The sequence below is a fragment of the Gambusia affinis genome, linkage group LG17 (assembly GCF_019740435.1).
Source record: "Gambusia affinis linkage group LG17, SWU_Gaff_1.0, whole genome shotgun sequence".
NCBI classification, from domain to species: Eukaryota; Metazoa; Chordata; class Actinopteri; order Cyprinodontiformes; family Poeciliidae; genus Gambusia; species Gambusia affinis.
The window spans coordinates 4,979,637-5,007,043 of NC_057884.1; the positions used below are offsets into that span (position 1 = coordinate 4,979,637).

General features: G+C 39.6%; 2 protein-coding genes across 6 annotated transcripts; both read left to right on the top strand.

The window, feature by feature from the left end:
- Positions 1-917: 917 nt before the first annotated feature.
- On the top strand, positions 918-11,515 carry LOC122847088 (GRAM domain-containing protein 2B-like). Of its 4 annotated transcripts, XM_044144444.1 has the most exons (15): positions 918-1,751; positions 2,394-2,522; positions 3,495-3,561; positions 3,705-3,792; positions 3,882-3,951; positions 4,030-4,133; positions 4,222-4,317; positions 4,396-4,467; positions 5,365-5,445; positions 5,604-5,715; positions 6,245-6,361; positions 8,174-8,264; positions 8,406-8,510; positions 8,625-8,709; positions 10,749-11,515. In XM_044144444.1, exons 2-15 carry the CDS (start codon positions 2,411-2,413, stop codon positions 10,785-10,787), a joined length of 1,239 nt encoding a protein of 412 aa, XP_044000379.1. In that variant the 5' UTR covers positions 918-1,751; positions 2,394-2,410; the 3' UTR covers positions 10,788-11,515. The 4 variants fall into 4 exon arrangements, 3 of the variants coding, with proteins under 3 accessions (XP_044000379.1, XP_044000377.1, XP_044000378.1); XR_006373333.1 differs by lacking the exon at positions 3,495-3,561 and having other exon boundaries at positions 922-1,751; positions 3,702-3,792; positions 8,449-8,510; XM_044144442.1 differs by lacking the exon at positions 3,495-3,561 and having other exon boundaries at positions 930-1,751; positions 3,702-3,792.
- A 1,915-nt stretch (positions 11,516-13,430) lies between these two features.
- LOC122819276 (TNF receptor-associated factor 2-like) lies at positions 13,431-27,054 on the top strand. Of its 2 annotated transcripts, XM_044095877.1 has the most exons (12): positions 13,431-13,648; positions 13,714-13,963; positions 15,015-15,224; positions 16,610-16,688; positions 16,862-16,960; positions 18,430-18,591; positions 18,675-18,749; positions 19,516-19,590; positions 20,464-21,030; positions 21,950-22,127; positions 22,226-22,374; positions 24,289-27,054. In XM_044095877.1, exons 3-12 carry the CDS (start codon positions 15,037-15,039, stop codon positions 24,505-24,507), a joined length of 1,791 nt encoding a protein of 596 aa, XP_043951812.1. In that variant the 5' UTR covers positions 13,431-13,648; positions 13,714-13,963; positions 15,015-15,036; the 3' UTR covers positions 24,508-27,054. The 2 variants fall into 2 exon arrangements, with proteins under 2 accessions (XP_043951812.1, XP_043951811.1); XM_044095876.1 differs by lacking the exon at positions 13,714-13,963.
- The last annotated feature ends 353 nt before the right edge of the window (positions 27,055-27,407 follow it).

The window sequence follows — 27,407 nt, forward strand, 5'->3', positions numbered from 1 at the left end:
ATATTTTTTAGCACAGATAGCTAGATGTACTGATCAAAATCATTATTTTACTGTTATGGTATTTTTTATGGTATTTTTTAAAATGGGGATTGTAGAGCAGATATATAGCATTAACATCTCATATTAGCAATTAGCATAATTAGACAAGTCATCTTAAAAGACTGTATATTTGATAAAGTAGACTTTGGGATGTCGGATCAAAGTCCACCTTGATCCACCTTAAATTAATCAAATGACAGAATTACCTCCTCAGCAGCTCTACGCGATCTTGCTAATCAGATGCACAATTAAATGTTCCCGGACAAACCCCCAATTTTAATCCTCACCTCAAATTGTTAGTTGTTCTATATATATATATATATATATATATATATATATATATATATATATATATATATATATATATATATATATATATATGTATATATATATATATAAATTTGGGGGTGTCTGCATGTTGTTTCTCATCCTCGTGAAACTTTTTCGAGGAATTTATCATCACAAGTTCCACATAATTATTTTTCGAAAACCCCAAAAAGTCACTTTATGTCATAATTTTTTTTATTTTTTTTATACAATTTTCTGCACCATTGGTATCATGAGAGCATCAATAAATATAAATACTTTTGAAAACACGATTAACTGTATGCTGTTTATTGACAAGAATCACACATCTTCATGCAACTGACCTGGAGAAACTTATTTTTATATATATATATATATATATATATATATATATATATATATATGGAACTGTATATATATATATATATATATATATATATCATATACTATATATATATATATATATATATATAGATATATATATAATATTATAATTCCTTAAGTTCATTTGGCACAATCCTATTTTTAGTCGCTCTCTTATCTGTGGCGGTCAGATGCTAAGATCAGTGTCTGGTGAGAAGCTAACATGTGTCTCAGATGTAAACCGTATGTTTTCTCTTAGTTAGAAACAACAAAAACGGTTGGAAATGTGATTTAATGACTCATATAAATGTTTCTACTGGTAGACTATTGCTTGTTTGGGGTCGACTCATTTGTCATAGAAGCCAACTTTCATAAACAGGGTTCAGAGTAACTAGATATGGTGTACGTGGAATTTGAGCTTTTTGTAATATAACATTTTTTTCTGCAGAATACATAACATAATATAAAAAGAAAAATCTACTTGTACACAATGGCTTTCCTGCATGAAGCGGTTTGATTTCAGCACCGGAAGGACGAAATGAGAGTACTAGAGTCTCCGAAAACACACGAAACATTAGTTAGATTCTGCTGCCCCCTGCTGGAACTGCCTGTGAAATACACTGGTACCTGGTGTTTTAGAACATTTTTGAAAACTTTTAAAAAGAAACACTCATTCAAAGCTCACTAAAATAGCCTGCATCACATAAATGTTAGACTTTATACGTCGGTGTTAGGACTCCGCTCTTCCCCGTTTCTCCTGACGTGGCTCCCGGCTGCTCCCTCCCCTTCTTCCCGGCTCCTCCTCTGTGCTTCTTCTCCGTCCATCGAGCCACCGTCCCAAATCACACGAAAGAAAAAAAAACACTTCCCAGACTTCCTGAAAATCCTCCGCGCAGGGGGGCGGAGGGAAACCGACGGTGGCGGACGAGGAGCTATGAACCGTAAAGTATAGTCCAGATGAGCGAGCAGGCGGACGCACCTCTGACCCCGCTGTCCGCCCCAGATCAACTTCCCTGCAAAGAGTCCCGGGGGAAAAGCTTGACGTGAGTCTGGATAAAGATGCCAGGCAGAAGGGCAGGCCTTGCATTTTTTCCCCTCCTCCACTTTGCACTTTGTTTGTTTGTTTGTTGCTTCCTCACTTTCTCTCTCTCTCTCTCTTTTTTTTTTTTTTTTTTTTTTTTTTTTTTTTTTGCTTAAGTGAAAACGATCCAGACATAATGGACAACCGCTATTTGCATTCGCGTCCTGCTCCATACTTTTTATGTAAATGAAGTGGATGCGGTGACTTATACAGTCGGAAGCGGCGCGGACGTGGCGCAATGAGGGGGATTCATTTGCATTCAGAAATCCAAGATGTCCAAAACTTTCCTGCAAACGTTTGGGGATACTCTGTGTATTACGTTTAAAGTGTCTTATGTCAGCCCTAGTGGTGGCGCCCTCTAGGGTCCAATTTACGTGCAGGACCAAAACAAAAGAAGAAAAAAAAGGGGCTTGTCTTTATTAATGCCTCCTGGCTACATGTTCACTTAACCATTGAAACAACAACCGCAGCAGAGGGAGGAGGAAGAAGAGGGAAACGAGTTAAAACTTGCAGCAGATGATGCATGGTGGCTTCACCCAGGTGTAAAAAGACTTCATGCAAAGTGTAATTGAACACCTTCTCACATGTTCTCCTCTGCTCCCAGGTCCTCAGAGGGGAACAATGAGGAGGAGAGGAGGCAGAAGAGGCGTGGACTGGCACCGGCAGACCTCCAGCTGCTGCTGGACTCCGAGTCAGAACCGTCAGAGAGCAGGAAGAAACCAGCCAGCATCAGGTGACCGCCAATGCATCAATGCTTTTTTTTCTTCCTATTAATCCTCATGTTTAGTATCGAATAGCTGTATGTTAAACGTTCTGTACGGTCAAAATTAGCCAAACATTATCACGACTTGTTATCTGATCACATGTGAAAACATGGGATTTTCATGGGATTTTTTTTGTAAGGGTTAATACAAAAGCTTCAACGTATGTAGCGTTACAACCTTACAGGCATGGACCTGTAAGGTTTTAAAAACACTATGATTCAACGACTTTACATCATACTTTACTTACCGTTTACAGTAGGTAAAGCAAGATAAAGCAGCTGGTTTTTTATTTCCAGCTGTATGTAATATAGCCGTGGTAGGGTTGTGTTTCTTTTTCCTTGTACAGGATCATTTTTGATCCTTTGTAATCTCTCTGCAAACTATTGCTTGAGCTCAAGGTTTCGCATGCGCAAAGGTGAAAAAAAACAAAAACAAAACCCTACTAGCACTGCTGAACTTTATTTATGGTTCATACATTTAATGAGATTCTCCACATTTGATAAAATGGGTGAAAGTCAAGAAAACAAATTGATTAATCCTATAGATGCAGCAAACTATTGGACTGACGGTGTGTGCATTTTCTGAAAGCATACTTCAGCTTTTTGTCTCTTTGTCTCTTGTCTCTTTAAAGCTGAAAACAGCAAATCAAGGCATTTTAAAAATGGGTTTGTAAACTTAATGTCCACAGATATATTAAAATTTTTTCTTTTTTTTGGGTGGGGGGCAAGTTGTTTCATATCAGAAGCGATGATATTTTTTGAGCATCAGTGTATGCCTGAGTTCTAAAAGGTTTCCAAGACCTTTGGATTGCTGCACACTGCTGGCAAGCTAGCTGAAACAATGTTGCCACACTTGTTTTCTTTCTCAAGGTCATCATTCCACAAGAGCCTCATTCTAGTCTGTTCCTAAGAATAGTTTTTAAGTTTGTTGAAACTTTCCAGCTCCTACAATTCCTGAATCTTGTGTAGGACCAAAGCGCTGCTTACAGATTCCCTCGGTTGCCTTGAGGTAAAGCAGTCTCAAAGTAAACACACATTCAGGAATCCGACGTTTGCGTTTGACTGTTTATGTGACGTACAGCTTTCTGTCTGCCGAGGCCGTCGTCGTACCAGGCTGCCCGGCCGTAAACACTGACCTCTTTCATCCAGCAGACAGAAACCCGTGGAGCCGCTGTCACCAATGCTGAGCCTGAGCGACTTTGAAACCAAGTTTGACCGGAAGAAATCCCAGACCAACCAGGTAGCGATGCGTTTTCGAATCCTGCCGAGCTTTCCCACCTGCCCGCTGTTCTTTAACGATTCCGTGGCATGCTCTTTCGTTTTTCGCAGTTATCAAAGACGAACGCGCATTACCACAAGTTATTCAAGGCGGTCAGCAAAGATGAGCTGCTCAAACAGAGTAAGCTCTGCATCCTCCTGTTTGGATGACATGTTTGGGTTGTTTCATTTTGGAAACTGAATACGTGTTTGCCACCAGGTTATACCTGCGCCCTGCAGAGAGACATGCTGTATCAGGGCAAAATGTTCGTCTCGCAAAACTGGATCTGCTTCCACTCCAAAGTCTTTGGCAAAGATATCAAGGTACGCTAAAGAAAAACTGCAAACGGGGAACTTAGGACAAATTTCCGATACCGATCGGTTGGCGTTAATTGTGCTTCCTCGTTGCCAGATTTCCATTCCAGTGATGTCGGTGAAACTTATAAAAAAAACTAAGACTGCGTTATTGGTGCCAAACGCTCTTGTAATTGGAACTACAGACATAGATGTAAGTAAATTGTACAATTGGTGTTCTTCTTAGAATACAAACGTAAAAGTGATGTTTTCTTTTGTCTTTTTTTTTTAGCATGTCTTTGTATCATTTCTCTCTCGAAACAACACCTTTAAATTTCTGAAATCCATCTGCCCTCATCTGGAGGTAAATAACATCTTCTTGTATTGTCAAAGAACTAGTTGGTTGTATTTTTTAAATGTCGTTTTAAAATAACTACAACAGGCATATAAATCATTAGGATAGGGGTCATTAGCATTTAGCAGCTACTGTTACATTAGCTGGGATTAACTTTCTGGTCTCAAATGCTGTTAAATGCAGTGACTGACCAGCATAGAAAAGATAATGCTAAAGTCATAAAGAATAAAATGCTCTTGTGTTGTTTCATGTGCAGTTTGTTGGCATTTTGTTAAAAACAGGTCATTTGTTAAATTTGTAGTTACTTAATACAATATAACTTTATAGCATATTCAAAAGTACTTTTTGCAAAAAATGACCAAGTTAGCAAAAATTGTTTTGGATTAAGCTAAACTAGCATAACTCTATATGAAGTTAGCTAGCTAAACATAGGTAGCTTAGGAACTAGGTAATTTAAAAAAAAAATTCTAATGGCGATAGGTGTTAATTGGCAATTTGTAGTAATTGGTGGCATTTATGTCAATAACAATGAAACATATATTTTAAAAAATTACTTGATTAATAAATTTTGTTTTTGAAATATATTACACGTATTTGGTTCCCAAAACTTTAGGTAATACAAAAATATAACACACCTACTAGCATAAATAGGCTAGTCTCATGCATCAGGTACATAAAGAGCACCACTACAGATAATTGCATTAAACCATATATTTAAATATTTTTGAAGTTATCTGGTCATTTATGGAACCAGTATCTCAAAAAAAATCAATCGCTAAAAAAAACCCCCAACAACAACAAAACAAGGAACAATTTCCAAACATACTGTCTGGTTTTGGGGGTTTGTAGAGATTTCCACCAGTACTTCCAGTTATTCTTCTAAAACCCTGCATGTTGTCATTGCAGGTGGATAAGATAAGTAGCAGCCCTGCAGCTTCCTCCTGTGAAAACAGCTTCAGAGCTAGCTGTCCCACGTCGCTTCCTCTGGTCAGTAAGGGGTCTGGTCCTTCCATTTTCTGCCATGTTTGTTCAGGACGAATTCATTGTACCTGATCTATTGTGATGGAATGCGGACGCGCATTGTTGTCGTGTAACGCAACACCCCTCTGGGACCTGCTGTGTGCTTTGCTGCGTGTGCACCGCAGGACTTTACTGGAGACTTCTCCGACCTGGATGGAGTTGTGCACCAGATGCGGCAGGACATGATGGAGAGCAGCAGCTCTGGGTCGCAGACTCCAGATTACGATAAAATAAGCGGTGTGTGCTTTGTTTTTACAATAAAATACCATGGACTCCACCTTCCTTTCCTCTGCTCACAGTCACAGAGTCCTTGTTTTGAAAGGCTTCAGGTGTCATAGCCTTTGTTTAGGGCAACAAAAACCAAGCAGGATTTTTCCACAACAAGAACAGTTTGCTGAAAAACACTACTAATCCCCCTCAGGGACTAAAATAATTTTTAGCTAACAGCTTATTAGCTAAATAGACTATTATTGCTTTTGGGGTGTATTTAGCGAAATAGACTAGCTAGTTTATTTAGAAAGTTGATGAATAGCTTAGCTAGTAGTCTATTTAGCTACTACCTAGTAGTTAGATTGAAACTAGTCAGCTATTTAGCTAGTAGGGAGGGAGTTAGAGTACTAGCTAGTCTATTTAGCTAATAGACTCCCCTCTTGCTTTCTCTGGACTTAAACGGCAAGAGCGCTTGTTGATTTGTTAAGTATCTTAAGGTAGTGTTAATATTTACTCAAGTAACTGGGCTGACAGCTTCTCTCTGTTTATGTCACAGACTTCAGCAGCCTCCCAGACACATTTCTGAGTGCAGCAAAGACCAGAGAGGTTTCGGTCCACGCAGACATTCACCTCCAGAACCCGAGCCAAAAGCACGGAGCGTCACTCAAAAATGGTATTTAAACCCTGGAGTAAAAAAAACAAACAAAAAAAAAAAGTCTCAACATGTTCAGGAATAATCCGTTTAACTGTCATTGCTTTATTTTTGTCCTGATAGTTATGAGAGCAACTTGTGTCCCAGTTTGTCTCTTCACCACAGAAGGTTGTTCAAAGTGAATTTATTGACCTTTATTATGTCTGGAGGATATCTTTTTATTTGCAATTTATTGTGTCGTTTATCATTTATTGTGATTTTCTTTTTGTCATGATAGGTTGCCACGATAAATTCCAGTCAATGTTGAAAAAAACCGACTAAGATGTTATTTCTACTTTTTTTTCTCCACTGAGAGAATGTATAGATATCAGGAGCAGCATTTATGCTGTGGCGAAATGAAGTCTGCAGCATGCAGTTACCTAAAAATTAAGTAAAAGTCTTTTTCAATACAGTTTTTTTTTTATTGTACTCACAACAGTACTGGAAAATATTGTGATAAATTGTAAGTCCATATTACCCCTCACTGATCATTGCAAAGTGGAAGGAACATATCATGTGTGTCAGTTTTCAAGTCATACCTTTGATTCTCAATTGGATTTAGACCTGGACTTTGACTGGGCCATTCTGACACCGTGATTGAATGTTTGGAGTCGGTTGTTTCTCACACAGTTCAAACCGCTCCTGCTTTACCACATACACCGCTCTGATCTATGTGTGTACCTCTAGACAAGGAGAGTGGATGTAGATTAAACGTATTCTTGGCACATTGTTCAGGTCAGAAGCTACAAATCAGAACGTTGCTTGTTGAGTCGGCCTGATGGAGGATCTTGGGAGGCAGCCCAAGGTCGTCTTTATTTACGGCAAATATGACCGTTTCCAGGCTTCTGCTACATCTCAGAGCTGCAGCGCATCCAGTCAAAATGTCAGCGCTCCCTTGAAGTGTTGAAAACTGTTTTCAACACTAGAAAGAGAAAATGGGGTTTGGGCAATGTTTGATTTTCCTCACTTTCTAAATTCTTCTTCTTACATATTCCAGAGAACAAAATCCAACCAGAGAACAAAACCTGGAGTGTTACCTGAATTCTTTTGTGCATGTTTGAGAAATCCGTTAATCTCTACGCCAGCCATTCAGCTGAGCAAAACTTCTGAGTGGACCTGGCTCCGCCTTTGAAGACGGAGCTCCTCCTCAGAACTTCTGTTTCCAAACGTCCAAGCTTCCACCTCACAGAACACCGCCCCGTCTCCCACTCGGCTCCTTCAGACTAGCCAGCAGCAATTAGCAAACACCTGGCAGAGCAGCTCATCTTCTGAGCTGATTATTAGTGATGACTTCCTCGATGCGTAGTTTCAGAAAGAGCACGCAGACAAAAAGCCAGATTTCACGGCGTCGAAGTCAAACTTTCTCTCGAGTTATATTTTACATATATAGCAATTTTATAACAACTGAAGGTAACATAGTTACTTGATTGTACTATGAAATGGCACAAAGTGGCTGGAAAACACATAATACTTCCACTTTAAAAGGGACCAATAAACAACCTGTTTTAACTCTAGACAACTTCACATTAATCTTTAACTGGACTTGTGGTACATATTTAGCAAAACCAAGGCTAAAGTTCACAAGCTATTTGAAGAACTGTAGTCTACAATTCCTTCTTTCCCCCCCCTGAACATGCTAGAGAGAAGTAGTGCCCTTTTACCGCACTCTCCACTACTAGATACATAAAAATATGAATTCTCACTGTTGAAAATGTTTAAAAACCTTTGAATGTACTTTCCTACTTTTCACCTCACAGCATGACATATTTTCCCTCTTTTTATCTGCGACTGTAGGCCAAAGCAAGCCGACACATGGACTTACACCAAAAGACTCGTCCTCGCAGCCAAAGTCCTTACACGTCATCCTCTTCATCTATCTGTTTTTGTGAGTAATCGGCTGGATATTATGAGTAGTCAACCAGCCGCTGTATTTATGCGTCGTAATGATTGTTCTGTGTGTAGCGGATCGAGGATCGCAACACCTGCTGCTATTTTTTTTTGTCTTTTTTCTTCTTTGTCTTCACAGAGTCAGTGTTCTTGTCTTGTCCTCTTGTTACATGGCCTTCAAGATTGTGGCTCTTGAGCACCGCCTGAACTCCTTGCTGTCGATGGGGGAACTCGTTGATAACGAGTGAGGGCACCGGAAAGTTTCAGCACCGTGAAACTTTCAGATCATTTTCAATCACAAGTAGCGCGCTGCTTCTGCGATCTGCTGAATAATTAAAAAAGACGTACCTTGTTGCAGAAATGCTGGGAGCCAGAGGTCGCAGGTCGAAGTGAACGCTGAGATCTACGGGGAGCTTTCCACTAACCTGTTCAAGTTAGAGAAGGTTTGCTCTGCTCATTTACTGGCTGCACAAATCCACCGTGTATTAACTGGCTGTTGTCGCCTCTTAGCCGGAGGCTAGCAAAATGACCGTTTCAGGGGACCGCTTTTAAGAGGAGGAAAATCAGGTTGCAGAGTTACTATAAATGTAAAACACAATCTGTTCGTGTTTGCAGAGTAAACATGAACCCACCTCCCGCAGCAGAGCGGCTTCGGCCAGAATGACGACTGTAAACAAGAGGGGAAGCTTTTACCTGGTTCTGTCCAGAGAAAACATGAGTCCGCTTTGTCTGTTATATCCAACTGGGAACTAATCTAGAAATGTAAATGGTTTAAAGAAACTCGCTTTCTGACATTAAATCAGTTTGAACCTTCAGTTATGATCTTCAAAAGGTATTTCTATTCGCTAAATACCCACATTTTAAGAGTAAAAGTTTTTTTTTTTCTTTATTTTTCAGTTTACAAACATTTCCTTAGTATTTGGTAAATCTGCATTTAAACTGAATGGGATCCAAAGTTGTGGGAATTTCACAAGCTTCTCATAACAATTTACTGGAATTTGAGAGGCAATCGGATCCATCCAGAGGCACATGCGAGTTAAGTGGCTGCATAGGGCCTCCACACCACCAGGGGGCTCACACGAGCAAAAAGCTAGCATGATATTTTTTTTTTTTCTTAAACACTGAACACAAACTAGACTTGAAAAAACATTTTCTATATTATTTTTATAGTTGGCACACATTCCTGCTGCTGGCTGCTGCCACTGTTGGGGAAATATAACATATTAAACTTGTTTACTGTAAATTCCGTGTTTCATTATTTTAACTTTGAAATAGTTAAAATAATATTAAATACCACTCTGCATTTCAAAATCCAAATATGTTTTGTTAATTTGCTTCTCCTGTAAGTTTAAAACCAACAGCAACAATTTAAGCTAGTTGCATGCGGCTTGGGGGGGAGGGCTCACTGCCTCAAAAAGGCTTGGGCCGGCCCTGTGTGAAAGATACAGTTTTAATGCGTCATTAAGGCTTTTTTTGCATGATCTTTTTTAGGAAATCCCTTCACACTCAAGACGTAAAATAATCCCTCCAGGCTGCGGCTAAGACAGACTTCACTTTCATAAAACATTTCCAGTGATCCCGTGTCCTGGGATCTCGGTCAAAAGACTCTTTCACAAAACAGCTCAGTGTCTCGGCTGCAAAGATTCGCCCCGTCACCTGTTTATGAATCACGAGTCGAGCTGACCAGCTGGGTCTGAGGGTCAAGTCAGTAAATAGCCGTGTGCAAGTTAGTAGTGGAGCTTAGAGGTAGTTTAAAGTCTTAACCTCAGTTATGTTCGGATGTGATTATCTAAAACAAACAAACAAAAAAGAGCAACAAAATAAAAAATGGCGTTAGCACATTGCTACAGAAGAATGTCAATCTGAAAACCGTCAGTTTTACTAAATAATTGAGAGAGGACCAAAATTCCTCCCCAAAAGTATAAGTAAGTGATAAACTCATACAGGAAAGAGCTGCTGAACGGAGTCTGACAAGCCATTGACTCAGATGAAACTCAAACACATTAGCTTAAACTCAGGATTCGGGGCAGGGACAAACCTTAGTGGCAAAGAAAATAAAAAGTTAAGCCTTCAAGAAGGAGGAAATGTGGTTCAAACCACTCGTAATACTGGAGGCATTAGTAGCTTTATGCTCCATTTTCATTCAATTATGAATTTTCTGCATTATTTTCCAATTGCACCAAATTAATAACGCTACGTCTCCGGGTTTCATTTTGCTAACGCAATTGGCAGTGAGGGCAAGTAAAAGCATCGTCTTTTTGCCCTCTAGCATCGTGCGAATGCTCACAATTTCACAAAGCAACACTTTTGTTTCAATCAGTTGCTAAGCTAACTTTTCAGCCCGTAGAGATAACAAACAGCAAAAATCAACTTGTCCCGCGCAAGACCATAGTTCTATTCTATTCTAAATATACAGCGGTCTATCGTAAATGGCTAATCAGTGTCCCTCTGTCTTGTCTCTCCTCTTGTTGTTTCGCCATAGATTCAAAGGAACCTCAGGAAGCTCCTGGAGGAGACTTAAAGGAAGACCTGCGTCTGTGTTTCTGTCCAGACGGAGGCTTGGCTGGTAATTAGAGAGGCGGTGGGAGCTGTGCGGCACATTTGGTGGCTCTGTTGCCAAAGCATGGACAGCTCACACGCCGAGAGCTCAGTCTTAAAAAGCTTTGCGAACATTTGCTGTGCAATAATAGCCTCTCTCTGCGTTTCCCTCAGGACTTTTCTGTCTCCCGTTTCAAACAGAGCAGTGCTGCAGATTTACGGCAGCACATTTTATCTACTGTATTTTAGCTTGCAATATCATGACAATATCATGTTTGTTTTTTTAACACACTCTCACACTTATATATCTATAAGTATGACCATGAAGGTTAGATTCAAAAGTGCAATTGTCAGTGTTTGGAAATGTTTCTTAAAAGGTCAAAGGTCAAATAGTCCTCTCTTTCTCTTAGAAGTGAAATGCCAATAGATTCTGTTTACGTCCTGCTTATAAATCACTCAGCTGGAGATGTTTGCACAATGTAGTCAAGTACTTTCTTATGGTGAAGAAAAATTCCATAGTCCTTTTGTAAATATTTGCTCTAACTCACGTGAGTGGTATGTTTAGAAACAAAAAAAAATTAGTAATGAGATTACATTAGGTCTATTTATCATGGATGTTTCGCTAGAAGACTTGATTGAATTTGATAATCAGATGCTTTGATTTTGTAATCGGATAAATTATGCTCACGAGAATAAACTTTCTTCCTCAAACCTTCGTTTAACTGAAACTTGAAGACCGGCGTTTAGACCGCAGACATTATGTGATTATTTTTGCAGAGCTGGTATCAGTTTTTTTAGATCATTGGGTTTCCCTCCAGCCCCCTTCCAGAATCAGCTGAACTTTTGCCTCAACAGGATCGTCTCTCGTCGGCAGACGGCGGGTTACATTAGGTTGGTGTGGCAGTCAAATGAACGCATGCGGACGCGGAGTAACCCAATAACAGGACTGTTTGCTTGAATGCCCGCTGGTAATTCAACATGTAAAGTATGTCTTTTTAAAAGATTTGATGGAACTAGAAAGAAAAAAAAAAGTAAAGATATCAATTAGATCATGTATTGCCTGAATCAGTGGCGGAGGCATAATCCAATTCGAGGCTAGGATGTTGAGCTAATCAAGGAATATTTAAAATGGTTGCAAATACCACTCTGTGGAGAAACAGCAGGACGTTAAAAGTGACTCCTACGGTGGCGATACTGGTGGTGTGAGAGGTGAAAAGGAATCCAAGGGTCATCACCACCAAGTCAATCCTAAAGAATGTAGGCCAAGCAGTAGCAACATTTCACAGTCCAGCAAACACTGCTGGGTGCAGGTCATACAGGAAGGCTGTTTCGTGGTCAAATGAAACAAAACAGATTTTTTTTGTTAGGCCACAATAATGTAGCCTTCAGTTAGGTAAAAAAGAAAAAAGAAACATTTAACATCAAGATTATCCTCTCCCTAGGCCTGCTTGGTGGTAAGAACATAATGGTTTGGTGTTTTTTTTAGCCACTCGGACAGAGAGGCTAGTCCAAGTTACTGGTATTAGAAAAACAAGAACACTAAACCAACAACATCAGGAAGTCTGGAGAGAAATTTCATCCTGAGCAACATTGGACATGGCTTGGCTAAAGTGGTGAAAAGTGTTTAGTTTCTTTAAAGAATAAAGTTTTTAAGTGTCTCAGCTACAATCTGGATTTGAATCTTTAGCCAGTCTGTGGACAGAGCTAAAGATTACCGTAGCTAAAGATTAATTTGCCAATGGAGACAATTGTTTGGTTTCTTCAACAGTCAATAGTGTTTTATTATTATTATTATTATTATTATTATTATTATTATTATTATTATTATTATTATTATTATTATTATTAATAATAATTGAGAAGCAGAATAATAATTCTGGATATTTGAAAAATGTTTCTTTAACTCTAAGTAAAAAAAACAAACAGATTTTAACATTTTTTAAAATATTGTCTATATTATCTGATAGAAAATGGGTGAAGCAGGTGAAAGGTAAAAGGTAAGAGTTCAAAACTGATCATAAATCCTCAAAACATCAGCGCAAAAGGCTCACCAGCAATTAGAAGAGTTGCAAAAATTTTCCCATTGACTACAGTGAAAACTAAATATTTCTAACTTGCAATTTTGATTCGTTGAATAAAAACAATATATGTATTTTTTAAATAAAATTTATCCAACCTTTGAAGTTTTTAAAAAATATTTTTAGAGATACCGGCCTATTTTTCTATCAGAAACAAACTTCTTTTTTAAGTGAAATAATTTCTTCTATTAATCTGACAGAGGGCGTATAAATAATTTTGGATTAACTATTTCTATACAGGCGTATAGAACTCAAAATGGAGTGAAACGCTTTCTGGAAGGAAGGATATTCTTCCTTGAGGAAAAGTGAGTCAAAGAAGCACCTGTGTGTATTAAAACGGCAGTAAAAAAAAAAAAAAAGACAGGTGCGAACATTGGGGCTATTAAAAACACAACCGTGTGTGACGCTTTTGTACGAAGGTAGGGATGCGGCTGTTTACAGGCTCCTCCGCCTCAGCCGGTCCGCCTCCTCTCCCGGTACTCAGCCAATGAGCGGGACGCCTTCCCAGCTGGTCTGCCTGTCAACCCACGTCCAGCCCACCACATGACGTAACGCCCAGTCTGAAAGTGCAATGGCGATATTGGACAATAACAGCCATCGCGTTGGGGGACCACATCTGTATTATGTGGCTAACATTGAAGAAAACACCTCGAGCCGGCTGCGACACCACATATAATAACGGCAGAGCGCACGAGCGGGAGTCTGCGAGCGGGGAAGGGGATTTGACAGCCTGCGCGCGGGATGACAGTTTAGACTAAAAGCGCTGGTAAGTGCGAACTCCACTGCTTGCCGCGGCGTTCACAAAGAGACGGCTTTTAAAAAGCTAAACAGTTTGTTACAGACGGCAAAAGCTTCACATTTCAAAGGGGCGTGGCCGCGTGCTGAGGGTACCACTCACTAAAGGATGCTGATAGCTTAGCAACAGCGACAAGGAAGGAGAAGTAAGAAGAGAGGGGAAGAAAGACAATGGACGTGCAGCCTGGCCGCAGCGTTTCTGGGCAGACTGCGAGGGAAAACGAGGGAGATCCCCAGCAGTCTGTTCCTGGTGAAGTGGAAGGTGCCATGGATGCAGAGTGGAAATGTAAACAAAGGGTGTGGGCCTCTCAGCTGGCCTGTGATGCTCTGTCTCACACACACACACACACACACCAATACACACCACCCCTTACTACTGTAAATCATGGGAAGGTTTTATACACACACTGGAAACACATCCACAGGCACATCTGCGATAGATTGTTAACATCCCAGAGTCTAATTACTATTGCCTTCGTTTGTCCCAGAGGAAAATAACAAACTTATTTGTTTCACTGATCATTTAAAAGTAATCTTACAATATTTCTACAGATCTAAGGAAAGCATAAACTATATTTTATAAGTTTCTGACCCTTCTGTGAATATTAACTCATTTTTTGTTGAATGTCTTTCAGGATTTTTTTTTTTTAATAATTGTTTCTTTTATTAGGATGGAGCCCTTTATTGTTATTCTAACAAAAAAAAGAAATAAAGTCAGGACCATTGAACTACACATTTCTGTAAACAAAGATATAATATGTATATCAAATTACATTTTCAGCTGGCTAATATTGAAATCATACAGACTTTTTATTCACTAGAAAATATGGGATCCACACACTGCTAATAAATACAATAAATACATATATCTACTATTTACACTGATTAAATTGAATAAAGCAGAATAAATATCAATAATCATATCAGCACAGTTGGGGTCAACAGGTCTCCATAACAACCACCAGATGCGAAATACTGTGGCTCTAAAAGGTGTTCACAACCCCTGTTAAAATGTCACCTTTTCGTAATTTGCAAAAATGTGATCATGATAAATTATTTCAAATTCTTGTCCATATATGAGGTGACATTAATTTTGTACAGGTGAAATATAAAAATAAAATGTAAGTGTGACCATCACTGAGCTAACACTTTGTTGACGCTCCCTTTGCTCTTAACTTGTGACCAACACAGAATTGAAGCCACTGGAGAAAAATATAGAATCCACCTTCTGAGATTAAAGTCAGAATTGTGAGAACAACAACAACAACAAAAAAACAAAGTCAGGGCATAATCCAAACTCCAGTTTCTCTTTCTCAACCTTTGTCGTCTCTACCCAGGTGTGACGTGTAAACAGACGCCATGGCCACACAGGAGCCGTCCCCTCCGTCGTCCATGGAGAGCAATAAACCCGGCTTTCCCAAGAAGATCCTGGGCAACAAGCTGGAGGACAAGCACCTGTGCAACTGCTGCCACAACATCCTTAGGCGGCCATTTCAAGCCCAGTGTGGACATCGCTTCTGCTCCTACTGCTTCAACAGGACTGTGAGGTCAGAATCTGATTGGCCGGGGCCGGGAAAACGGGAACCGTGCGACTGGTCTTTTGTAGTCGTGCTGAGCTTGTGTGTTTTTATAAACAAAGCCAACAATGCTGTGCTTCAAAAATGATCTTAGGGTACATTTAAATTTCATCTCACATCTACAAAGGCACCAGTCGGCTCACCGACACACTTAGCGGTGAGCACGGACATTTACCCCAGGATGCAGTGGAGCCCCAAAGACTGAAAACAATAATGTTGAATCTGGAACTGCGTTTCATTGAGACACAAAACTAAGTCGTAGGTTTGTTTTATGACTGATCCATAGTGGACTAAAGGCTGCAACAAATGAGAATAATTCCAGGTTTCCTTTTCTTACGTTTCCATTTTTATAATTGCTCAGGGTAATCATCTGAAAATATTTAGTCTCATGAGTTTTGTTTCAGGCAAGAATAAACAGAAACAAGACATTTTTTTCACAATCAAGCTGAGAACTTCAATTCCTACAAAATAAAATCAATTCCTATGTATGTAATTTAATAAAACAACACATCCTTGCTGATATCTAAACATCGAACATCACATTTTTGCAAGATAAAAGTGTAATGGCCTTCTTTCAGCCTCTTGACTGTCGATGTGCAGCAACAGGTGGGGGAGGTGCAGTTCTATGTTGCTCCACTCAGCCCGATAAAACATCAATCACTCCAGCAATTTCTTTAGCATTGTAATAACAAAATTTTAATGGATTATTTTGAAGTCGTAGGTTTTTAAAACTGTGCTGCCGGCGTCAGTCTCAGCTGTGTAGAGAGCTCCCCGACCAGCAGGGGGCAGCCACGCCCACTCGATTTTTCTTTTCAAATAGAACAAAATTAAAACTGTATTTTTATGTGCAGTTATCGAGAATGAGATTTTTTAAATCAACTCCCAAAGTGTCAAATTTCTTATTTCACTGGCATATAAATGTCAATTTCCCGTTGCTGCTTGTAACAACAAACAATTACTCGACTTCACCTAGTCTGTATTTAAAAGCTCCTCATTAAACATGCGTCCAGACCTAATGAGGAAGTCGGAAAATGTAACTTGTTTTCTTCTCCTTATTTAATAAGCAATCGGAAGTGATTTAAATGAGACTGAAACAAAGGTCCCCGAAATGACCAGGGCCGGCCCTGAATGTGCTCTGTAATTCTAATTAATGTAACTGCTAGCTTCAGCTGAAAAAGTTGTGATAAATCACAACCTGCTTCGATTTATTACAACTCAAAACGTGTTGTAATAAACAATGTTCCACAGGTGGAAGAAAGGAGCGTAGAAGGTTTAGGTTTGGTGAGCGCCTGGTGACGCATGTATTCAGAGAACAAGATATAAACTGACTTTTGTTTCATTGGAATCCGTTGCAGTAATGGACCCCAGAAATGCAACGCTTGCATTAAGGAAGATATTTTTGAGGAGCCGACATCAGTTTTGAAGCAGGGATGTGTGAGTATCACGCCGTGTTGAGATCACTTTAAGAGCAGCTGACTTGTTTCGTCTATTTTTGTTTTCCTAATATTCAGCCGAATTAACCGTGTTTATTTTATTATTCTAGTCCTATTAAAGAATCACGTTGATTGTCCCTCCTGTGTCTTTTAAAAAAAAAAAATCTTTTCCAGGCGTTTCCTGACAATGCCGTGCGAAGGGAAGTTGAAAGCCTGACTGCGGTTTGTATCAATGAGGACTGTACTTGGGAAGGAACTATTAAAGAGTATGAGGTTTGTTCTACTCCTCTTTTGTTTCCTTGTAATTCTGGCAAACGTTCGTGATGTTAATACTCATTGAATCATCCCTCAAGAGACATTGCAAGGTATCAATGCAGTGTAAATTTATAAGCACCTAAAAGCACAAATTAAAAATAAGCCATAATATTGAAAATAAAGATAGAAGTTATATATTTGTGTAGTATAAACCTGCACAAATTTTTAGTTATTTATATAATTTTTTTTTACATATATTTAAAAGTCTGCTGACTGTGTCTTTAAGAAAATATGTTGTGGCTTTCTAAGCTGCTGATAGGTTCACCCACAAGATGTAGGCCTAGTCGACAAGTAGCCGGAAATCTGGGAAAACAAATAAATTCTTATATGTTTTGGCTTTTCGTCCACACAAAAACTCAGTTTAATATCACCCAAAATGATTATTTATCAAAACTTTGACCAAGGTGGCAATTTGAGAAAACTCCATATTTCTGTGTGTATGCATGGGAAGACGACAGGGTCTTGTTTTTTAATTCTTTATAGTCTAATATGCTATTCAAATGTAGTTCAAGCTATCTATCCTGGCACGTTTAATTCCTAACAGGAAGTCGTGGTTGTTTTGAAGTGATGTGATTGGCTGACGCAGGTTTTACAAGATGCCCCCTATGGGTTTGGCATGTGTAGAACAACGCTGAGTGGTGAATTTGTGCGGATTCATGTGGATGAAAACCTTTCTGAAACCTTTCCCTTGTGTGCAATATTAACTTTAAAAATAAAAAAAAAGATGTAGCGCAGTTGTTGGTATTTCTAGCCTGAGGCAGTCGTACCAGTTTTGTCTGAAGCCAAAAAATAAGCCCAAAATCCCAGCAAACTACAGTGAAAAGCTTTTGATGCAAGTCTTAAAGTTTGAAGGAAATTCCACAAAATACTTTCTGTTCTTGACATTTCTGGACTTGAAGAAAGAAAAACAATTTCACTTTCATCATCTTACCTTTCAGCTAGCATAAACCAATTTTCTAGCAGACCTAGAAGATTAAAAGTTTAGATTAAAAGTTGATGTCAGAACATTGAGGAAAAAAAGTTAGTGTGCCTTTAAATACTGTGTGGTTTCAACCTTATATATACATTTTAAATATATTTATCCGGTGGTGCTCATCACCCGGGGTGTCAAGACGTTGTACCACACCCTTACTGTGCGGACCTCCCTGCTTCCTGCTGAGATTTATAAGCACGCCCTGTGTTTACGCTGTAAACAGCTGTGTTTATTTGGGGAGTTTCCATGTATTTGCCTTTTATGCTTGCAGGTTAATGTGGGAGCTTAATCTTCCTCTAAATGACTTGTTTGGACTGTCGCGGAGTGATTAGAACGGAAACCTTTAAAGTAGCGGCAGTGTTTGCGCAGCTCCCTTCGTGTGTTTGCACAGCCGAGGGCGTCGCCGATCTGCCGCCTCGGATTCCCTTCAGCGCCATCTCCTCTCTCCCCGCAGCTGAATCACGAGGGGAAGTGCGAGTTCATGATCATCCCCTGCCCCTCCTGCAAAGAACGGATCCGCTTCAACGAACAGGAGCGCCACAACGAGCGGGAGTGCCCGGAGAGGACGCTCAACTGCAAGTACTGCAAGGAGCCGTTTCACTTCAAAAACATCAAGGTCAGAGGTTGCTGCTTTAAATTGTTGGGAGGGCGTGGGAGCTGAAAGTGTTGCTTCATTGAAAGCATTGTTGCTTCTTTTAGGCTCATGATGAAATCTGCCCCAAGTACCCGATGATCTGTGAAGGTTGTGCCAAGAAGAAAATACCCAGAGAAAAGGTGCCTTTGTGAAATACGATAGTATCTTATTAACTATCAATGTACTGACATTTAAATTCACCTAGAAAAACGCGTAAAACAGAAAAAGACGCGTATGAATACACTGGAAAAACACAGTCTTAGCAAGTTTTGTTCTGGTTTCTTGTACAAATATCTTAGTACACTTGAAATAAGACAAAACTAATTTACAAGTAATTTTTCAGCAAGAAATAGGTGCTTAGTCAATAATTTATTAATATTAATGGGAAAAAATACTTGTTCCATTGGGAGATTATTTCACTTACAACTAATCATGTTTCTCATGTTATAAGTGACATAACCTGCCAATGTACCTTTTCGTCAGTATTACTGAATTATTTACTTAAAACAAGCTCCTATTTCTTTCTGAAAAGTTACTTGTAAATTAGTTTTATCTTACTATTGTACTAAGATATTTGCACTAGAATCTAAAGCAAAAATACATTTTATTCCCTATTCTGTTAACTAAAACAACCATCAGTCCAGTCATTCTTTCATCTATTTATTGACCCGGTCTGGAAATTCTAGTATATAGTGAAAATTTTAGACATTAAAAATTTTTAAAGAGCTTTTGAAGAAATCTAATAGGAAATGTGGAGAAAGTAATAATTTAAGAGAGTAAAAGTATTTTTTTATTTTTTTTTATCTCTTAAAGCATTTGTAATTTTTTAAAATAAAAATATACATTATATCTCATCTGTTTTGGATTGTCCGAGTCAGTTGACTTTGCCTTTGTGTTTCATTTCAGTATGTGGACCATATTAAACTCTGCACTAAATTCCGAACTCCATGTCGATTTCACGTCGTTGGATGTGACATGTCTGTAAGTAGCCTGAATATTCACCGCTTCTCTGGGTTTAATGGTGAGACTGCGTACCTGTGCACCTATTTGAACAAAGCGTGGAAATCCAATAAAACTTTCAATTTTGGCAAATTACAAAAACAGACGACATAGTATTTTATTGGAGGTTTGTGTTTTCCTTTACTCTGATACCTCTAAATATGATCCGCGGCAATCAGTTCCAATGAATAAACAGAGTCCTCCACCTGTGTGGGGTTCAATGTCAGTATACTGCTTGGCCAAGGTCGGTGATACGGTGGCCCTGAAGTGCAGAACACGTCAATAATTCACTAAGCACAACTACAAATTACAAAACACAACAACATTAAAACGGAAGAGGTAGCTCCCAGTGGGACATACTACAAAGGCCAGATATGGATTTTTTTGTTTTTCCTCAGTTTGGGCAAATCATAGTACTATGACTGTCTCCCTGCCTGTCTAAACAAAGACAGCACAAATGCTAGAATAATAGTTTTAAAGTCAAAAAAGTGGTATCGTCTGATCAGAGACCAAACTGGCCTAAGGTTAAGGGGTGACACAGGACAATAAAGTTGTATGGCATCAATATAGATATAGATGTTGAAGTACTCCATAATCTCAGCTATGGGGATCGTGTAGATGTTGAATAAAAGAGAACTGAGAACAGAGCCTTGTGGAACTCCATATGATCTTTGCCTAGACTTTAATACAGCTAAAAGTCAAATAAGGTCTGTCTCTGTACCTGGCAGTCTTGCTCAGCTGTCTGATCAATATCAGGATGTTGACGTTAAGCAGTTGCATAAAAGTGGTTAAACTATAAGTTTATTGTATTATCTTTCTCCACCTACAGAATTTTCTTGCTTATTTCTTGTTTAGGTGGAGAAAGAGAAGATTCATGACCATGAACGCGCTTACGCCTACGAGCACCTTAACCTGCTCCTGCACTACATTATGGGTATGAAGGTGAGCATGGAGGGCCTGCAGCCCCAGGGACTGGAAGTAGCCGGACACAAACTGTTAGAACTCCAACAATCCCTCAGGGAACTCGAGGCCAGAGTCTCCCAGCTCAGCACCACCTCTTCTGGGCCTCCCGTGCAGGGAGCTGCCGCTTCCTCCTCCTCTTCCTCCACCTGCAGTGTCGGCCCGCCCGCATCAGCTCCTCTTCCTCCACCTCCCACTCTTCCTCCAACACTCTCCGTGTCTACCTCGTTCACGCCCCTGCCCAGCTCGGTGGGCGCAGCGCTGGAGCTCCAGCTCCACAGCGAGAAGACCAAGGTGGCCGAGCTTGGCCGCAGATGCACGGAACTCGAGGTCAAGGCGGGGACGTTTGAAAATGTGGTGTGCGTTCTTAACAGGGAGGTGGAGAGATTTGCCACAACCATGGAGGCCAGCAACCGGCAGCATAAACTGGACCAAGACAAGATCGAAGCTCTTAGTAATAAGGTATGACTTCAGACTGCTGGTGAGTTTTGGTTTCCTCGAGTCGACCGTCGTTTCAGGAGTTGAAGACGTCGCACCAGTGGTGAATTGTTCCTGTCAAAGTATGCTGCAAAGCTCAGGCAGATGTTAATATGCTATAGAGTAGGAGTGCAAACAATTTGTAGTTTTTTAGATTACATTTAGTTCTAATCAATTAACTTACAATGTCTGCACAGACCGTTTTTCCAGTGTTGTAATTTGGCCGCAATCCAGCAGAGGGCGCTGCTGGCCATCATTACGCGGAGCCAGGAATAAAAATGGCGGAGGTATACGGGGACGATAAACGGTCCAAACAAAGTCCAGTCTGGGATGTAAAATGTATTTTATGTCGTTCTGATGTGGAATATAAACACTCAACAAGCTCCTCAAGTTATGATCTTTAATAGCGCTTATTCAGCCAAGCCATGGCAGAGCTGCGTCAATTTACTGATCTGTTACGAAGCGGAGGGGAAAACAGAAAAATTGTAACAAGATGGAAAAGAAACACGATAAGCACAGTTGATTTCAAGGTCAGTCACGAGTCAAGTTTTAGCATTCCTTCAAGATCAACAACAGACTCTACTTCTCTCTATTCGTGGGAAATTAAGAATATCACACATTTATTCATTTATTTTTCCACCTTTTATTTTTCAGTTCAGCAACCTAAGAGCTTCCGGTGTTGTTATATTTTGCAAATATGTCAATGTTAATAAGGTGAGAAAACCACAGTTTTCTTAAGTTTATTCCCTTTAGTAGAGCTGACACGAAATAATGTTAAATGTAATGTTTCTTAAATTCAGCATAGGCCTATTATGAAAAATGTTGCCCTTTAAAGCTTTGCTGCCTTACTTCGCCCATTATAAGCATGTTTGAGGTAATACGAATGCATGCATGTACCTTCTAGGTGCGACAGCTGGAGAGGACCGTCGGACTGAAGGACCTCACGGTGGTGGAGATGGAGGGCCGACTGAGGGAAATGTCCGCCACCACGTTTGATGGCGTCTTCATCTGGAGGATCTCAGACTTTGCCAAAAAAAGACAAGATGCCATTGCGGGTCGGGCTCCTGCCATGTTCTCACCAGGTAACAATATTTCTTTCTAACCTTGAGTTTGAAGCCCAAAACAAAAGCCAGTTCCCTCTAGAAGACGTCCTGCTGAATTGTGCCTTTTCCTTTTCCAGCTTTCTATACTAGCAAGTACGGCTATAAGATGTGCCTGAGGATCTATCTGAACGGAGACGGGACGGGGCGCGGCAGCCACCTGTCCCTGTTCTTTGTGGTGATGAGGGGACTGAACGACGCTCTGCTCAAATGGCCGTTCAACCAGAAGGTAAAACACATGAAGAGGTCGTTAGCGTGCAAATGGCTTTTAAATATTCCTCAGTCTGGTTTTAAAGGTCCCTGTGGACGTTTTAATCTGAAAAAAATGGATTATGTGCATAACAACATGGATTTAGGTAGTGTCTAATGGTTGTTATGGCGACCTGGTGATCTAATAAGACCACACCCAGATACACTTAAAAACCAAAATCATAAATAAAAATGACAATTAATCTAATTTACTTTGAGCAATTTTTATGGAAGCACATTTTTATACATTTTACTAGACATATTTACTATCGATCAATCAATTACTTTCTTTATGCCATTAGGTGCATTTAGTTACAGTAAAGTGGATGAGATTTCTTCAAAGCAAGACATTTTGCACAATCACACAATACATATAGATGTAATATGATTATTTAAAGGATTATTTTAAAGGTTCTCAATCCTTTAAAATATTAAAAACAATAAAATAATAAAAACTCACAGACTTACACGCGGTGTCCTCATTAGGACGAGATTCAAATGAAATTTTAAAAAAAGTATCAGTTAAAATTTAGTTCAACTTCACAAAAACCTAAAATTTTAGTCCCCCTAGTAACCGACACCCACTGACCATCCTGCATTAGGATGGTAATAAATACAATTCATGAGGTCTAAGGACGACAGTTAATATAAAATTAATTATTAGGGTCTGTACTGAAATAACAATTTCCCCCTTGTGGATAAATAAAGTACAGTAAAGTATATCCATTCATTACAGGCACATTTGGTGCACAAGTATGCCAAATTTAGGCATTTGTGCCTCAAATATTGCAGCAATGACCCAATGACACATTTTTTGATCTTGTCCTTCAGCATGCTTCACTGCTGAAGAGGTCCTCACCTGGACAGAAAGGTTTCTGAAGCTGAAAGTGAAACTGACAGCTTTTCCTACTTCTTTGATTAATTCAGCTGATTGTTGTCTAGTGACTTGTAGAGAATTGAAATGTAATTCCCAATCAGCAGATCTGTAAAAATTAAAACATAGACATACATAAAACAAGACGCGGATGTGATGGCAAAAGTCACACTTTCTGCCCTGACATGTTCACATCCAACACGCAACATCAAAAAAACGCAAAAAAACATAAAACATGTGACAGAAATTCTCATAATTTCCTTACGTTTAGACGTGTAATATCTTTATTAGGCCATTATTCATGGCAAGTTGGGGGCAGTAGCTGCGTTTCCAATGACCATAAAATTGCACAAGTTGGAATTACAATAATAAATTTGCTTAATGGAAACACACCAATTTTGAAATGATGTTTCTGGTAAAAGAGTCAAGTTAGGTGGCTTTTCAGTTATATTGACATTTGCATATTTCACAAGACTGCAATGGAAACATTTCTTTTGCATTACTCCAGTTTGTATCCAACAGCAACATGGCTTTTGTTGGCACTTGCCTCCGTGGACAAGAGCTCTCACAGCATCACAGAGTTCATCGAAAGTTTAGTTTGTCATTTGAAAGTGTTAAATCCATGGCTCTTCTGTAAAACTGGTGACTAATCTCCCAAAAATGCAACATAAGTTGCCCCTCTCCAGTATAAGGGGCTTGTCGCTTCAACGCCTCAATAAGAGTCTACTGTCATCTATGATGACTTATGATGATGAGCGCTAGCATAGTGGCAGAAATATCTTTGCTGACATCTTTTTTTAATGCCTTATTGAATGAAAAACCTATACGAGTGTGATTTTAATTTCATTCCTCATCTCATGGAAACACCGGAATAACGAAATTGTGCTGCTTTTAGTAGAATATCGACAAAGTTTTGCGCACGTTCGTAATGGAAACACAGCTACTGTGACGACAGCTTTAGCTACTGTAAGTTGACTTGACCATTTCACAGTGGATCTCTCACAAATGTTTAACACCCAGGTGACACTGATGCTACTGGACCAGAGCAACAGGGAGCACATCATCGACGCCTTTCGACCTGACATCACTTCTTCTTCCTTTCAAAGACCCGTGAGCGAGATGAACATTGCCAGCGGCTGCCCGCTCTTCTGCCCACTCTCCAAGCTGGACGGAAAGAACTCGTACATTCGCGACGACACAATATTCATCAAAGCCATCGTGGACCTCACCGGCCTCTAGGCGCCTCCGTGTCGACGGTTATGGTGACCAGGCAGCTCCCTGACCAATCAAGGCTTCTGTTTTTTTTGGCCAGCTGTGGCCCCGTTAGGGCTCTGTGCGGGCCACGGTACCGCCACGGTACCGTCCCTCGCAGGAGAAGGATGTGCTTGCGGTCGTATGCCGCATGTGGCTGCTCAGTCCAGACGTCGCTGGCATTGTCATACCAGGTGGTATCTGTGCGAGAGCCATCGTCATTGATGTACACTTGTTTTCTTTAAACATCTTCCCCATTAGGGAGAACATCCTTTCTTTTTAGGATTCCTGGTTGAGCAGCAGCGTTGCTCGGTAATCCACGGCGTTGGAAGAGGGAGGCACGTTGCAGTGGCGTGACAAGGATGAATATTTTTAATCTTCTCAACTTGTTGGCTTTCAGCTTGTGAAAGATTGTCTTAGAACAGGATTGTAGATTACTAATAGTTTGTGTGGTTATTCGGAAAAAGCTGGCGTGCCATAGAGCTAGGGCTTCTTCTTCTCAAAGGTCATCATGGATATCGTGAGCTTGCTTGTGTTCAGTGAATTTACATAGACAAAACGTGGAGTTACGTTACAAATAAGATAACCGACTTCTTGGCGTTTCTTTTGGTTTTTCTCAGCAAACTGCATGCCGCCGGAGATTTATTTATTTATTATTTTTTTAAATGACCAACTCCTTTTTCTCAACCTAGCTTCGTGAAAGTTAGTCATTAAAACCCATCGGTGATTTAACTATCCATGATGGTGGACATTGCCTGCATGCCTTCAGAGCCAGGCTGTGTTTTATTTTTTTACATGTTGCGTGTTTGTTGCTGTTTAGGGTTCGGTGGTTTGGTACATCTGTGGAAGATACAGCGGAGTTACCATGGAGTCAGGGCAGCTTGCCTGTCAAGCCTGAGGCAAAACGCTTGCATGGAGTTCTCCTGCAGGATTTGCTCACTCGCTCGCAACTCAACACATAGTACTGTGCCCCACCACGGACTGAGGTGAACGCAGATTCACGGGAGTTGAGGAATCGTTCGTCTGTGCTCAAAGTTTCCAGTGCATACTGTACACGTTTCTGCTCCTCTGAGACAGAATGCCGACATGAAACTGTATGTCAGTGCAAATAAACTGCAAGAGATTGTAAAGCGTTGTTGTAGGTCCCGAGACCGTCTCTGACGATATTTACTGCCGATTTGATGTTGTACGCCGATAAATCTTAACGGCGCTTTCCCCGTTTTTGCGGTAACACACATTCGACGTTATACCTGCTTACGCTATCATTTTATTCCCCCCAAACTCCTCGATTCTTCCACTAGAGGTCGCTGTTGTCGTGTGTTTCGCATGCTGAGGTGTTAAGGTTCATGCTGGCCTGTTTGGAAACCAGTTTTGACCTGTATTGAAACCTCTCTGTGCATGGGAGGCTTCAATTCATTTTTGCTATGGAACTTCGAGCCGGTTGACTCCGTGAGCCGCGCGCGGAAACCTTTATTTGTATTTGTTTGGATGAGGATACGTGAACATAGAATAGTTATTATGTTATATTCGGCACTGCTCCACACAGGCAGAGGCCTATATTCATAGTAATGTATAAATATGTACCTTTCATATCATAATGTTGAAATAATCTATATATTGATGTTAATATACACAAGATGTTATAATAAACATAGTATTACTCAATACCTTATTAATTCTATATCTATAGAGCAACTTTTCTTTTTTTCTTTGATGGTTTGAACAGGCCAGGACAACCTTTTTGTGGAGTGAGGATTTGTAGAGTGCAATATATGATTACATCCAGCTTAGCTAAAAGGGTTTAAACAGGTCACACTTATTTGTTGTCGTTTGTTTACATTAGTCATTTTTGGAGCTGATGAGTCGCGACAAGTTTTGAACCTTCTAGGAAATGTGGTGCTTTTCTGACCATGAAACACACAATTTCATCAATATATGAGACTCTTTAGTCACTTGTTGTACGTGAAACTAGCTAGCTAGCTCCTAGCTAGCAAGGAGAACCATTTAGCTGTTCGAATTTGTTATGAAATACACCAAGTTTTTGTTCACAACTTTAAAACCTTTTTAATAAAGTCTTAAGGATGTAAAAAGTCCGATCTACATTCACTTTTTAAACTTTGAGTGTGCTTGTACCGTGCCAAACTCTTATATTACCTCTATATGCTAAAAGTGTTACACTGCAAGATTTATTTTATGTTCTATGCTAAAATATGGTGCCAAATATGTTTCTATATGAGTTAGGATTATTATTTTTTATTTATTTAAATGCGTATGGGTGTTTTGGCAAGCATGTCACTTTCTTTTGACATGATGTATGGGGCCATTAGTAGTAGAAATAATTATTTCATACCCATAAATTGGTCCTCACATGGCAGAGGTTTGTGAATGTAAGCTTTAATTTAGCATTTTTCTTTCTTAACAAGTTGTTCTGTCATGTGATGCAACTGACCAGAACCAACTTTATTTGTGCACTTTCTACCATTTGTCTAAGCAGGGTATATATTTTGTTGAGTGATTTATATACCTTGAACTCAGAGCCATATATATATATATATATATATATATATATATATATATATATATATATATATATATATATATATATATATATATATATATTCTGATGTTGATAATTGATGTGTCATGCTAAAACAGCTCTTGCAGTGTGTAATAAAGTTTGTTGGTTTTTGCCACAAAGTGTTTAATGTCTCATTTTATTAGAAATGTACTTACTTGAATGTGCAGATGGAGTTTGATTAGCATAAAAAAAACCAAAACTGTAAGGAACAAGTGAAACATAAATTATGGTCAGTAATATTTTGTCATAAAAACAGTTGAATAAGAGGTATAGTCAGTGCATTGTGGGTTACTTTAAACAAACCAATAAC